General features: G+C 30.3%; 1 protein-coding gene across 3 annotated transcripts; it reads left to right on the top strand.

Annotated features, from left to right (window-relative positions):
• Positions 1 to 311: 311 nt before the first annotated feature.
• Positions 312 to 5,734, top strand: LOC126655896 (glutamate receptor 3.7). 3 transcript variants are annotated; one of them, XM_050350243.2, is made up of 6 exons: positions 312 to 1,109; positions 1,469 to 2,823; positions 3,193 to 3,470; positions 3,617 to 3,648; positions 4,112 to 4,521; positions 5,064 to 5,734. In XM_050350243.2, exons 1-6 carry the CDS (start codon positions 860 to 862, stop codon positions 5,493 to 5,495), a joined length of 2,757 nt encoding a protein of 918 aa, XP_050206200.1. In that variant the 5' UTR covers positions 312 to 859; the 3' UTR covers positions 5,496 to 5,734. The 3 variants fall into 3 exon arrangements, with proteins under 3 accessions (XP_050206200.1, XP_050206201.1, XP_050206202.1); XM_050350244.2 differs by having other exon boundaries at positions 313 to 1,109; positions 1,469 to 2,808; XM_050350245.2 differs by having other exon boundaries at positions 1,018 to 1,109; positions 1,615 to 2,823.
• Positions 5,735 to 13,898: the final 8,164 nt, after the last annotated feature.

The raw sequence follows: 13,898 nt of genomic DNA, 5'->3' as shown, positions 1-13,898 counted from the left end.
AATGAATAATTATTTTTGTACTAAAAGAATTGTTTAATTCAGTTGTAGTTTGAACTAAACTTCAGTGAAGTTGAATATTTAATAAATTTCCATGTCGGTCAATTTTGAAGGGAACTCTCTATGTACAACTCTACCAACCATATAATCAATTTAAAAATCATTATTACTACTCTTAAAATTAAATTAAATTACTTAGTTTAATTTTTTTTTAAAATATATAACTGAATTTTAATAGTAAAGTTTAATTTAATAGAACTAAAACACTAAAAAAAATTGTTTTTTAATTAAACAAAATTAAAATATAAAACTTTCTAAAATATAAAAAATTAATACTTTAGCCTAAAGTCAGCAGCATGGTAATTATACTAAATTATGTAAGATTCTAAGTTCTATTCTAACCACTAATTCCATCAGAAAAAAAAGTTGTAACCACCAATGGAAAACATCTTATAGACGTAAATTTTCTTCTGTCTTTCATCTTTATTCTGTCTTTACATGATTCCCACAAGCTCTAAATCTAATGCTGTAAATCAACTTGCACGTTTTGTTTTCTTCGTAAGCATTGATTCTTTGTACTACATAATTTTCTGTAACCATCTTTCCCAAATTGTCCCCACATGTCCATCCCTACCACAACCTCATTTACATTTACTACTCTTCTTAAATGTCATTGTCCAGTCTTATTCTTTCTTTCCATTTTTTTATATGACTAAATCTTACATATTTCCACAAAAATGGATAATAGTACTACTACTGCTATACTAAAAACAACTTATTTGATGTTGGGTTTTGAGTCTTTATTTTTGAATGGAGTTTTGTTGCATGAAACTTTGTTTTCTTGGCTTTGACATTGAATTTTATGGAAAAGCCAATAACTTTGTTTGTTTTGATATGGGTGGTTCTTAGTTGTTTAGTTTCTTGCCAAAGGCCTGAGTTTGTAAATGTTGGAGCAGTTTTTAGTTTTGATTCTGTTATTGGTAGAGCTGCAAAGCCAGCAATGGAAGCTGCAGTTTCTGATATTAATAAGGTAGCAAAAATTCTTAATGGGACTGAGCTGAGGCTGCTCATGGAGGATGCACAGTGTAATGTCTTCTTGGGTTCTGTTGGAGGTAAGCAATCTTCAAAGCCCCTTACTTTGGGGGCAATTTTCTCTTAATATGGCAAGAAATTTTCTTTTTTATTAGCTTGAGTTTTATAATTTAAAGAATTGGACTATGACCATGAGGATTGAATGTAATCTGTGTGACTGTATTGCTGCTAAGTTTTTTCTTCTTATATGTTGTGCTGGGTTTGATAGGGCTTTAATTTATAGTTGAGGATTAAACAAGGTATAGAACCTTGGAATTTTGATGTAGAAGCATGAAATTGCACAAAAAAATTGATCTTGAGCATTCATTTTGGTAATAGGATTATTCTGTATTGTTTAGCTAATTTTTAATGTGGTTTTCACTCTATATTTGTCTGTCAGCTTTCCAGGTACTTGGGAAAGAAGTAGTAACTGTAATTGGCCCCCAGTCCTCCGGAATAGCTCATATGATTTCTCAAATTGCAAATGGTCTTCAAGTGCCTCTTGTTTCATACGCTGCTACTGATCCTACTCTTTCTGCTCTGCAGTTCCCGTTTTTTGTCCGAACTACACAAAGCGACTCTTACCAGATGGCTGCGATGGCTGAATTGATCGCCTTTTATGGGTGGAAAGAGATAATTGCAATTTATGTGGATGATGATCCTGGGAGGAATGGGGTAGCTGCTTTGGAAGATGAACTTGAAAAGAATTTGTCAAAGATGTATAAAATGAAGTTGTCTGTCAGCTTTGATGAAGATGAAATTATGAATTTGCTCAGGAAATCTAAACTGCTCGGTCCACGTGTTTATGTTGTTCATGTTAATCCGGATCCCCATTTGCGAATCTTTAAGGCTGCAAAAAAGCTTCAAATGATGACCTACAATTATGTTTGGTTTGCAACAGATTGGCTTTCCGCTACAATAGATTCATTTTCTCGGGAAAATCGAACTTCACTTAATATGCTTGACGGGGTAGTTGGGCTTCGTCAACATATTCCAGAGTCTAGCCAGAAAAGAGCTTTCCTGTCTCGGTGGAAGGAAATGCAACAAAATGGTTCAGTAGGTTATGAGCTGAATAACTATGGACTTCAAGCTTATGATACAGTTTGGGCAGTTGCATACGCCATTGATAGATTCATTGATGAATTCAACAATATCACATTTTCTTCCAACCATGAATTACTTGAGATGAAAAATTCTGAACTACAGCTGGGCCAGCTGAAAGTCTTTAATGGTGGGACTGATCTACTTAACAAAATTCTACAGACGAACTTCACTGGTTTAAGTGGTCATATTCAAATTAATCAAGACCGGAACATTGACAGTGGCGGTTTTGATGTCATTAACATTGCTCGGACATCTATTCACACTGTTGGCTATTGGTTTAATAGTTTAGGTTTCTCACTGTTACCCCCTGAATCTCTCCAAGGGGAACAACTTAACCACTCCTATGTAGATCAGAAGCTTCAGAACATTACATGGCCTGGTGGAAAGATGGAAAAGCCACGTGGTTGGGTAATTGCTGATGACGAGAGACCATTGAGAATCGGAGTTCCATATAGAGCCAGTTTTGTTGAGTTCGTTACTAAAGTAAACGAGAGCCATATTGAAGGTTATAGTATTGATGTGTTTCTTGAAGCAAGGAAATTAATCCCCTACGAAGTCCCTTACAAGTTTGAGCTTTTTGGGGATGGTCGATCCAATCCCAGTTACAACGAACTCACACGAATGGTAGCAAAAGATGTAAGTAAAGTAAATGTAAGTTGCTGATTTCAAAATTTTCAATAAGATTTAGGCAAAGCCTCTGAGGCAAGCATGATATGGCATCCATGGAAGATATTTCAAAACTTACCATTTACTGCATTTGTTTTGCCTAGTAAATCTTAAATATAGAAAAAGTTTCTAAAAGCTCATCTAAATGCGTTATTGTTTTCATTAGTCTGGCATGCGTTTATCTCGAGCATTGTGAAAAAAGAGAGGCCATGATCGGAATGCTGGAATTTGCTCTGATTGAGATCCATATAGTTGTAGCTCTATCTTGAAAAATGCTGCATCTATAAATATATTTGTAAGCAGATTGAACTTGGAAAGTTAAGCTTTGTTCTTTCTTCGATGATTTGATTTCAGGTATTTGATGCAGCTGTTGGAGATATTTCAATTGTGACCAACCGGACGAGAATAGTTGATTTTTCTCAGCCATATGCTGCTAGTGGTCTTGTCATTGTGGCTCCATTTAGCAATTCGAAATCAAGTGCTTGGGTTTTTATTAAACCATTTACACTGGAGATGTGGTGTGCCACAGCCGCTTCTTTTGTGATGATTGCTGTGGTCATTTGGATTCTTGAACATCGGGTCAATGATGAATTCAGAGGTCCTCCGAGAAGGCAGATTATAACCATGTTTATGTAAGTTTATCAATGTTAAAGTGAAGTCTCTTTAAAATTGCCATTTTCACTTTACCTCCCAATTTGATGTTGCTACTGATTATCCTTATATGTTTCTAAGCCAGTTTCTCTCTAACATTTTATTTTCCTACTGTTGTTTGTGGCAGGTTTAGCTTCTCAACTCTATTTAAGACAAATCGTAAGACATACTGTTTTTGATAACTTAATCTTCTGTGTTCTTAGCTCACCTTAAACTCTAACTCTCTGATTGAATACCATGATTGAATATATTCTGGATTGAAACTATTTTGATTCATGTTACTTTATCTTCAATTAACTATATTGCAAGGCAATGGAAATCCTGAAATGGAAAATGCTGAAATGGAACACAACAAAACAATATTTATTACTAGAATAGGTTATAAATTTAAAGTTTCAGAGTTTTTTCAGATGCATTTATGAAAAGAAAAGGAAACTCTGAAATGTAGGCCTTGACAAATTTCCGTTACATAGTCAATTTGGCACAGTGACATAGAATACTAATATAATTCTTAATGCAGAAAATCTTTTAAAAATTACTCGTCTTTTGTTTTCTATTCTATTAATCATTACTATACTATAGTTGTTGTGTTGATGAATTTTCTACTGTCATTTATTTGCAGAAGAAACTACTGTAAGTCCACTTGGGCGCATGGTGATGATAGTGTGGCTTTTCCTATTGATGGTAATAACTGCAAGCTATACCGCAAGTTTGACTTCAATCCTTACAATTCAACAGCTTCCGTCACCCATTACTGGAATTGACAGCTTGATTGCAAGCGATTGGCCGATAGGATATCAAGTAGGGTCATTTGCTTATGGATACCTATCTGAAAGTCTATATATACCTCGTTCTAGGCTTGTCCCTCTTGGGTCCCCGGAGGAATATGAGAGAGCATTGAGGCTAGGGCCGCAAAAAACTGGAGGCGTAGCTGCAGTAATCGACGAGCTTCCATATATAGAGCTGTTTCTTGCAAAACAAAGTGACTTTGGGATTATTGGGCAACCATTCACCAGAGGTGGCTGGGGATTTGTAAGTACCTTTCTTTACAAGCAAGTTAAACTCTCTTACAGTGTGCACAAGAGTGATGTTTAATGAGCTGCTTGGTAAACCTGTGTGAAATTTCATTTGCGAATAGTAACTCTAAAAAGAACATATGAAGCATCATTTTTTCGTGATAGAAGGACACCTTACCTTTTGCTTAACGGAATCACTAGAATTTTTCATGACCCGATTCAGGCACGTGGAACTTGGAAGACTAAATTCCAAATCCAACGTAAGCCTAAAGAATAAATCCCACGACAAACCATAGATTATTATAGTTCAACTTTTGTTTTGCATTCGTCTAAAAGTGCATGTAGCACGAAAAATTACAACCTTACTGTATACAGAGTTACTATCTACCTCATAAGCTAAAGAATGTACTGTAATATTGAAGGCGAGATATGGTAATTCATTTTATCTTGCACTTTCTTCACCATTTTAGTATTATATGACCGAAAAGTGTAAAACTCTCTTGTGCTACTTATTGGATTCTGAATATATTTTAATGAATTTTGTTTTGTCTAAATCAGGCGTTTCAAAGAGACTCCCCCCTCGCTATTGACATGTCTACTGCAATTCTACAACTTTCCGAGACAGGAAAGCTTCAGAAGATCCACGAGAAGTGGTTCTGTAAGAAAGGCTGCCCTGAAGAGAAAAGGCAAAAATCTGAGCCAAACCAACTTAATCTGACAAGCTTCTGGGGTCTATATCTTTTATGCGGTATTGTATCTCTAGCTGCCATTCTTCTATTTCTACTAAGAGCACTTCGACAATTCTTGCGATTCAAACGTAGGCAAATTCTACAGGCCTCTCCTTCTATAATTTCACCATCTACGCGCTTTTCGCATGTCATTTTTCACTTTCTTGATTTTGTTGATGAGAAAGAAGAAGCTATCAAGAGAATGTTCACTCAGTGGGAGAATCCCATTCCCCCGATTAGCTCGGAAAGATCAAATCCTTAAACGAAGGAAATTGATCTTCCAATAGTGCAGTGAGAAGAGTTTGGCATTAATCTTCATGCCTGTTCTTCTATATACTTGTTTTGTGCAATACATAGAATTATGTAACATAGGTGATTAATTTGTTTATAGATATGTTATTTTTGTGGTGTATAAATTGTATATTAAAATATTAATAAGTTCCTCCTGTATAGCCAAAATAATATGCATAAATATCAGTAAAATTCTCTTTTTTTTTCTTATCTAGTCATATGAGTCGGATTTTTCATCGATCATTGTCTGCTAGCTTGCTATGTTATTGCTACTCTTGCAGTGAGAACCATAAGGTAGTTAGTAATCAATAGGGGCGGGGGGGTTGGTTCAAAATTGGACCGAAACCGATTAACCGGACCTAACTGATAAGTTTGGCTGTAAGGTAGGTAGTATAGGGGGTGCAAAATCAGACCGAAACCTAACTGATAAATTCGGCTTGATTTGATTTTTAAGTTTGGTTTCAGTGATAGATGAATTTCAGTTTATTTTTGGTACAAATTGACCTAAAAAGCCTGAAAAATTAACTGACCGATTTAGTTTGATTCGACGCGTTTAATTTTTTTTTTCTTCATAAAAATGACTTGGTTCAGTTTTAACCTAATGCATACTCCTAGTAAACAACAAAGATTGTGTTGGAAGCAATAATTCAGAGCCAGAAAATGCAAAAATGATATTCCAAAATGTGATGTGCATTTAACAGACAAAATTATCAAAAAAAATTTATTCTTTGTTTGTTTTTGACGATCTTTCCATTTTCAATCACATGGGACATCCTAGTGGGTACTACCAAAGTTGGATTCTTCCAAATGCAGGAAGCTTCCTCATTAAAGCTTTGGTCCAAATACATTCTATTCCATGGAATGTTAATGAAGCATAAAAAAAAAGAGAAAAAACAATAATTTGTTTGTAATGGAATTGGGAATCACATTCTTATTCATAAAGAGAATATGCTAATACTGAATTTGGAAATTTTTTTAAGTAGACTCAGTTCATCACGTCATCTATGGACTAAACCGATCACATTATGACACGTTATTAAAATAATGGCACTATCGTAATATAACTATTCAAAAGTGTAAAAAAATAATAAACAAAATTACAATAATGTCACTATTTTAATGACGTATCATAATATGATAGCTATTTTACGAATAATATGGTAGACACGGTCTATCTAAAAATTTCTCATAAATTTGATACACTTTGAGGTCTTCATCATGTAGTCGTATTTCAGGACTAATATATATTGTTAGTCAAGTGTAGGAAATAAAGTTGACTTTTTTGATGTAGTGATATTCAAAGGGGGCTTAAATGAAATGGAAATTATAATTTTCACCTACTTATATGAAAGTGTATGATTCCATCTAGTCATCACTACATAATGTGACATTACATTAAATGGCAATATAGAGTATTAAATGAGTCATAAAGAGGAGGAGCAAACTCTTACTAGGATAAGAGATCTTGTACATGTAGGGCATGAAATATTATTGCAATAAATATGAACTGATAGGCAATAGTAAGAAATTTTGTAAGGCACCATCAAGTTATAATTAAACTCTAGGCAGCATGTACACTTCATTCAATTAACGTGTTCCGTTTTCAAAATGTATTAGATATTTGACGTTTCGGACACGAAACTTCATCTCTTACATAAAAAACATTGAAGTAACGCAGTTTCGCTGTATATGTGTCCAAGTGTCCGGTTTTTTCGTGCCTATATTGCTACCTAGGTCAAACCTAATGAAGGTGCATGTGAAGTGTGTTTGTTGTGAACCAGCTGCTACAAGTCAGCCTCCTCCATATTAACCTGCAGATTTTGCAAGTCAGCTTTCTTTTTCTAGTGGTTTTGATGTAATGCTAAGTGATCATGTTTCTCGGGTGCATTTTAAAACTTTAACCATCGCTTTTACTACATATTATATGTTTGATTATTTTACACAACAACTTAGATGCATAGACACAAAGAATTAGAAAACTAGGGAGGCCAAGAAAATCGACTTGCAAGGCACTATGCAAAAAAGAAATATGATAGTCTAGTGGCGTTGGGCTTATCATCACGAACTGATATAGCGGAAGTTACAAATAAAAACCGAATAATTTAAATGCCGTTGATTACACATAATATCAGCAAATTAAATTTTAAAATCTACTGATTCAGTAATAAAAAATTTATGAATTAGACATCAAAAATTTGTTGATTCAATTGAATACTAAAATCTGGAAAATAATCAACTCTCTCTAAAAACAACATAAACTACCATCTATCATTTCGTAATGTTGCTTAAATACTAAAACAAACAAAAAATCCTAAACCGGACATAAAAGGAATTAAAATAGGAATAATTACAAAAAAAAAATCCAAAAAAAAAAACAAAACTACGTACTTTCAAAAAAATTTACATTTGATATCCAAAAAGTTTTTTTACACATACATGGTTTTCACTTTTCACGTACCGTATTAGAGATGTATCAATAATGTATCGAAACATATTTTTTATAGTAAAAAAAAGTGCGTAGAATGTGTAAATTTTTTTATTTTTTAGGTAATTGATTTTTTTTGACTTAGCATGTATTTTTGAAAATTAAGCGATTTTTAGGATAATTTTCTAGTTATCTCATTAAAATAATAAAAGTCTAAAAATAAGCCATAATAATGTCATTTTGAAAGTCCAAACGATAGAATTTGGCCCAAAAACGACAGGCATCATGATCAAAGTTGACGAGTATATATTGTTAGCCCATTTTCAATAATTCTAGACCTATAAAAATGTCACTGTACCTCTTTTTCCATAAAGTTAAATTCCATCTCTGCAACCGCATCATTCACTAAAAAAGTAACTTCTCATAAAAATTAATCATATAAAAAGAACTTCTCATGAAAATTATTATTTATTTTATATTTTAGTTCAGTTTATTATTTCAATTGTGATTGTGAAAAAAATAATAATAGTATTTTCTTAATTATTGAAATTATTTCAAAGATAATTCTCAAAATTTGAGTTAGATTTTAATTTGTTGTAAAATTAATTTTTGAATTTAAAAACTCCCGATGATCTTTTGCAAACATCTTCAGTTGATTTTTAAAATAAAAATTTTATATAGACTAAGAATGCATCCATTTAAATAAAGGGTTAATGTCATAAAAATTCACGAACTTTACACGTTTTCTCATTTTAATCACGCAGTTTCAATTTTCTCATTTTCATTCACGAACTACCACTTTTTCTCAAATTCATACAAGGTGCTGAGGTGTCACGGTTCCATTGGTGTAATTTGCTGAGGTGGATGTCACTTTTAACCAATGAATAAGTGCCACCTCAGCACCGTGTATGAATTTGAGAAAAAGTGGTAGTTCGTGTGTAAAAATGAGAAAATTTAAACTACATGATTAAAATGAGAAAATGTGTAAAGTTCGTGATTTTTTTTGACATTAACCCTTAAATAAATTTAAACTATAGCTAATTTATACTACTATTAGAAATAAATTTTATAATAGAATATTAGATAATTTTAAAAGTAATAATTTTTATAATAGAAAATTAGATAATGTTAAAAGAAATAATTTTATAATAAAAAATTAAATAAATAGTTTATAAGTTATGAAAATTCATAATATAATAAATAAATAATAAATCAAATACTTTTTGAAATAATAATTTTAATTTCATATTTAACTTAAAATTTATAAGTTGTTTTCACACTTAACTCACATTTAGCAATGTAAAATGGGTTTTTGATATTTTTGTTCCCCCTATCAAGGGGGAATTCCTATTTTGTGCCTCAGGCCACAAAAATTCTATTTTTGTGCCTGAGGCACACCAGCCCGCAATGGCTAATAACGGGCTGGATACCAGCCCGCAATTAGCCATTGCGGGCTGGTATTAAACCAGCTGATTAGCCTTAATCAGCTGGTTTAATACCAGCCCGCAATGGCTGTTTGTGGGCTGGTCTCTCCCCATGATTGGGGAGAGAGTAAATACACTCTCTCTCCAATCATGGGGAGATATTTTTTTTTTAAATTTATATACTATTTAAATTTATATATATTATATAAATTAATGTGTAGATTTTTTAAATTTATATATATTATATAAATTAATGTGTAGATTTTTTAAATTTATATATATTATATAAAAAAAATAGTTAAATTGTTGAATCAAAAATTTAAATTTTGTATGATTAATTTTTAAAAGTCTAACAAATAATAAAAATAGAAAAGAAATGACGATTAATAAAAAAGATGATTTTAAACTTACCATATATAAAAGAGAAATATTGAAAAAGGTAAGCAATAATACACCAAATTTTTTCACCATAATTTACACATTAATTTTAGAAGTCCAACAAATAATAAATGAAAAAAATGGCAATTAATAAAATTAATCTACAGTTTCGATATTAAAAAAGAATTGAGCGTTTTTCCGAGTAATATGTAAGCGATAAAGATAAATTAATAATAGAATTATACATAATAATAAACAAACCATAACCCACAATTAAATTAATTTTTTTATAATTTTAGTATCTCAATTATTAAACGTATTTATGTAATTTAATTTTTAATTTTATAAAGTATAATATAATTATAATTATAATTTTATCAAACTCCAAATTTGTACAAAAAAACTCCGCATTACATAAATTCTCTATAAATAATAATTTGTAGTTCATACGGAATTCACGAATACCATTGAATTGAAAAAATTATTTTATATAAAAATGAATAGATTCAAACAACATTTCCATGCAAGCACAAACGTCATACTTCGATATAAAATTTGCTATGCTCAAATTTCATTCTCCAACAGTAACCATTTCCATTATTACAAATAAAAACAACACGCATATGAATGTTTCCATTCCCTCATCTCAAATAAATATTACAAAAACATCAAAACTCCCACTTTAAATAGGGGATGCTGCCCGCAATGGCTGTTTGCGGGCAGCATTAACTGGCCCGCAATTAGCCATTGCGGGCCAGTTAAACACCCTGATTAAGGGTGATTAACTGGCCCGCAATGGCTAATTGCGGGCCAGTTAATGCTGCCCGCAAACAGCCATTGCGGGCAGGTGGGCCCCAGGCACAAATCTGGAAATTTTGTGCTCTGGGGCACAAAATTGGAATTCCCCCTATAAGGGGGGAACAAAAATATCAAAAACCCAATGTAAAATATTACTTACACCAGAACTCTATCTTTCCTATATAATATACCAAAATGATATGTGTATAGGCTTTTCAAGATGTCATTGAAAAGGCAAGATGAGGCATTGTCATCTAATAAAATTTGACGCGTGAGACCACCGGTTTTCAGTCAAATCTGTTCAATAGTCGGTTTAATCTCATTGATTACCAGTTTAACCGTCAAGTCAATTTAGATCGACTAGTTCATTTTTTTTTCAATCCAATTGAACCAAATTTCCAGTTTTTAGTGTCAATTAGACAAGATAGATTGCCGATTTTAGATTCAACCGGCAGGTTCGGTCGATATTTTGATCACCATCTGGGGCCGTTTGGTTCGCCACAAAAATGGGAGAATGAAAATAGGAATGGAAATGATTCCCATTGTTTGGGTATGTTTTGTCAAATTATATTAGGGAATGGGAATGTGATTACCCCCTCAGTGGGAATCACTCATTCCCCCCTTACCCCATGAGAATGGAATGTTGGGAATGAGAATCAAAATTTTACAAAATATTTTAATAATAAATAATAATTATATAATTATTAAAAAAACTATTTTAAAATATTTATTTTAAAAAATATATTTAAAATAATAAAAAAACTTTTTTTAATATTTTTTTTAAAATAATTTTTTAATTTTTTTAAATAATTATTTATTTTTTTTAAATAATTTTTTAATTTTCTAAAATATTTTTTTATAATTTTTTCGAAAATAATTTTTTTAATTTTTTCGAAAATATTTTTTAATTTTTTTAAATAATTTTTAAAATAATTTTTTTACTTTTTAAAAAAAATTAATTTTTTTTAAATATTTTAAAAAAAATTTAATAAATAATAAATAATTTTTTTATTAAATTTTATCCATTTCCATTCCTACACTAATTTTGAACCAAATAAAAAATGAAAACAATCATTCCCATTTCCATTCCTTCTCATTCCGATTACCATTTCCAACCTTAAACCAAACGGCCCCTAAATCTATACTATATATAAAAGCACGGATGGGGGGGCAGACAAATTTACTAAATAATCCTTTTCAGTTTACTACTAAATAAAGGTTTTATAGTCATTAACAAATTAATTACTATTGTAATAAAAGTCCTAATTAGAATAGGTAACTAAATTATCTCCAATTTAATTTTTAGTATGTAAAAAATAACTAAATTGTCTCCAAATTAGTAGGAATACCTATCTTTTAATTTGATTGAACTACAAAACTAAAATATTGTATTTGGTCAATATATAATTATTTAAATTTCTATCTTATTATTTTTAAAGATATTATTAATAAAATTAAGTTAATTATTTTATTATGGTTATTATAAAACCAAAAGAAGAATAAATTCAGTATGGAAAAAATTTAATAACTGAAGTATATTATATTTACTTTTACAAAAATTATTAACTAATTTAATATTAATTATAAATTAAAATTAAAATAATTATAATAAATTTATTAATATGTTCATTGATAAATTACGTTACGAGCCACGTGCATAGCACGTAATGCAAAACTAGTCTGTTAAAAAGTAGAAAGGATGAGATCCTACTTCCAGCTCTCTCATTTACTTTTTCTTTTATACTTTTTTTAGGCACTCCAAAATCCACTCATCTAGTGGTTTAGCACCAAATGTATTATTCCTTCTTCCTTTCCTTTTTAATTGATTTAAGTTAATTATCAGAATTCCAATTGTTTGTTTCATTGAAATTTATAGATGTGAATTAGAAAGTTTCTTAATATTGTTTTGTGCCAAAATTTACGACCTAAATTAAAATCAATATTTGGGTTTGTGCCTGAATTTCTTAGTCATGATTTGTACCGAAATTATCAACCCACATGTTATGAACATGAACAATAAGTTCAACAACAAAATTGGCTTAAAACATCATTTGGTTTCTGAACTTATATTCATTGATCAATCTAACTTTTAAATTTATTTGATCTATCGAACTTTTAAACTTTTTAAATTATTTTTTTTAACCTCCGAAACAAAAATTGAGTGTCAAAACACGCTGACGTGGCAAAAAATTTTGACTAGGGTTGTCTCATTTTTTTTTATTAATTCACCTTTCTGATCCTTAAATTTTTTATTTTACCCATCAGGTTAAATTTAGAGAAACTATATATACTAATATCATTACGTGATCATAGGTTATTCTTGAAATAATGTTGATAAGATTCCATTTTATCCACTTAACTAGTTTCAATCTGGCTTCTAACTTTCTAATTTGAATCACTTTGCTCCTTTTACTAATTACCATTAAACACCTCAATTTGCCTAATTTATTAACTATAAAAACTTTGAGACACTGATTGACAAATTGGTCAGTGTGTAGCTTTCAGACAAATCTGATATGGGCTAGGACTAAGCATGTGCAATGGTTAGCTCATATTCCTATTTCCTTCTCACAATATTTCTCACTACCTTCCTCTTAAAAAAAACTAAAACAAATCAAGTTATAGAAAATTCACACATCGTAAATTCTATAATTTTTTTCATGAGTTTTAATTAATATATTTATATTTATTTAGATGTTAAAAACATCTTTATTGGTTTATAAGGATATCATCAGTTGAAATTCTATCCTAATGGGTATAATTAAACCCCAAATTTATTTAAACTAGATTATTATTGAAAAATTAAAATATCATATATCTTTATCAATATTGAAATGTATAATAATGCATGATGTTTATTAAAAAGTATATATAATTAAAATATTTAATCATCCAACACATCTCTAAAATGTTCTAAACACATCTCTAAAATGTTCTATCACAATTCACATTAATAATAGAAGCTATCCAATTTAACATGAATGGAAGAATAGGTCATGAATTAATTAGAGCCTTTATTTTTTATTATTAATGAAAGGAAAGTATATAAAATTATAACACCAAAGAAACAAAATAATTTTTTAATGCACAAACTTTTTTAGTTATTTTTAGTCATTCAAACTCTTAATATTTTTAAATGATGCGAACTTTTTTTTAATTTTTTTTTAAAAACACCCAAAAAATTTTAATTTATTTTTCAGATACTTATCTCCTTATATTTATGGTTATTTTTATGATTTTTTTTCAAGTTTCAAAGTTTATTCACTTCCCCCATTTTAAAATATTGAAAACTTAAACAACTTAAAATAATTTAAAAAACATATATAAATTTTTTGAATAATTTGAAGGA

The sequence above is a fragment of the Mercurialis annua genome, linkage group LG7 (assembly GCF_937616625.2).
Source record: "Mercurialis annua linkage group LG7, ddMerAnnu1.2, whole genome shotgun sequence".
Classification (NCBI taxonomy): domain Eukaryota; kingdom Viridiplantae; phylum Streptophyta; class Magnoliopsida; order Malpighiales; family Euphorbiaceae; genus Mercurialis; species Mercurialis annua.
This window is presented reverse-complemented; position numbering and strand designations above follow the sequence as displayed.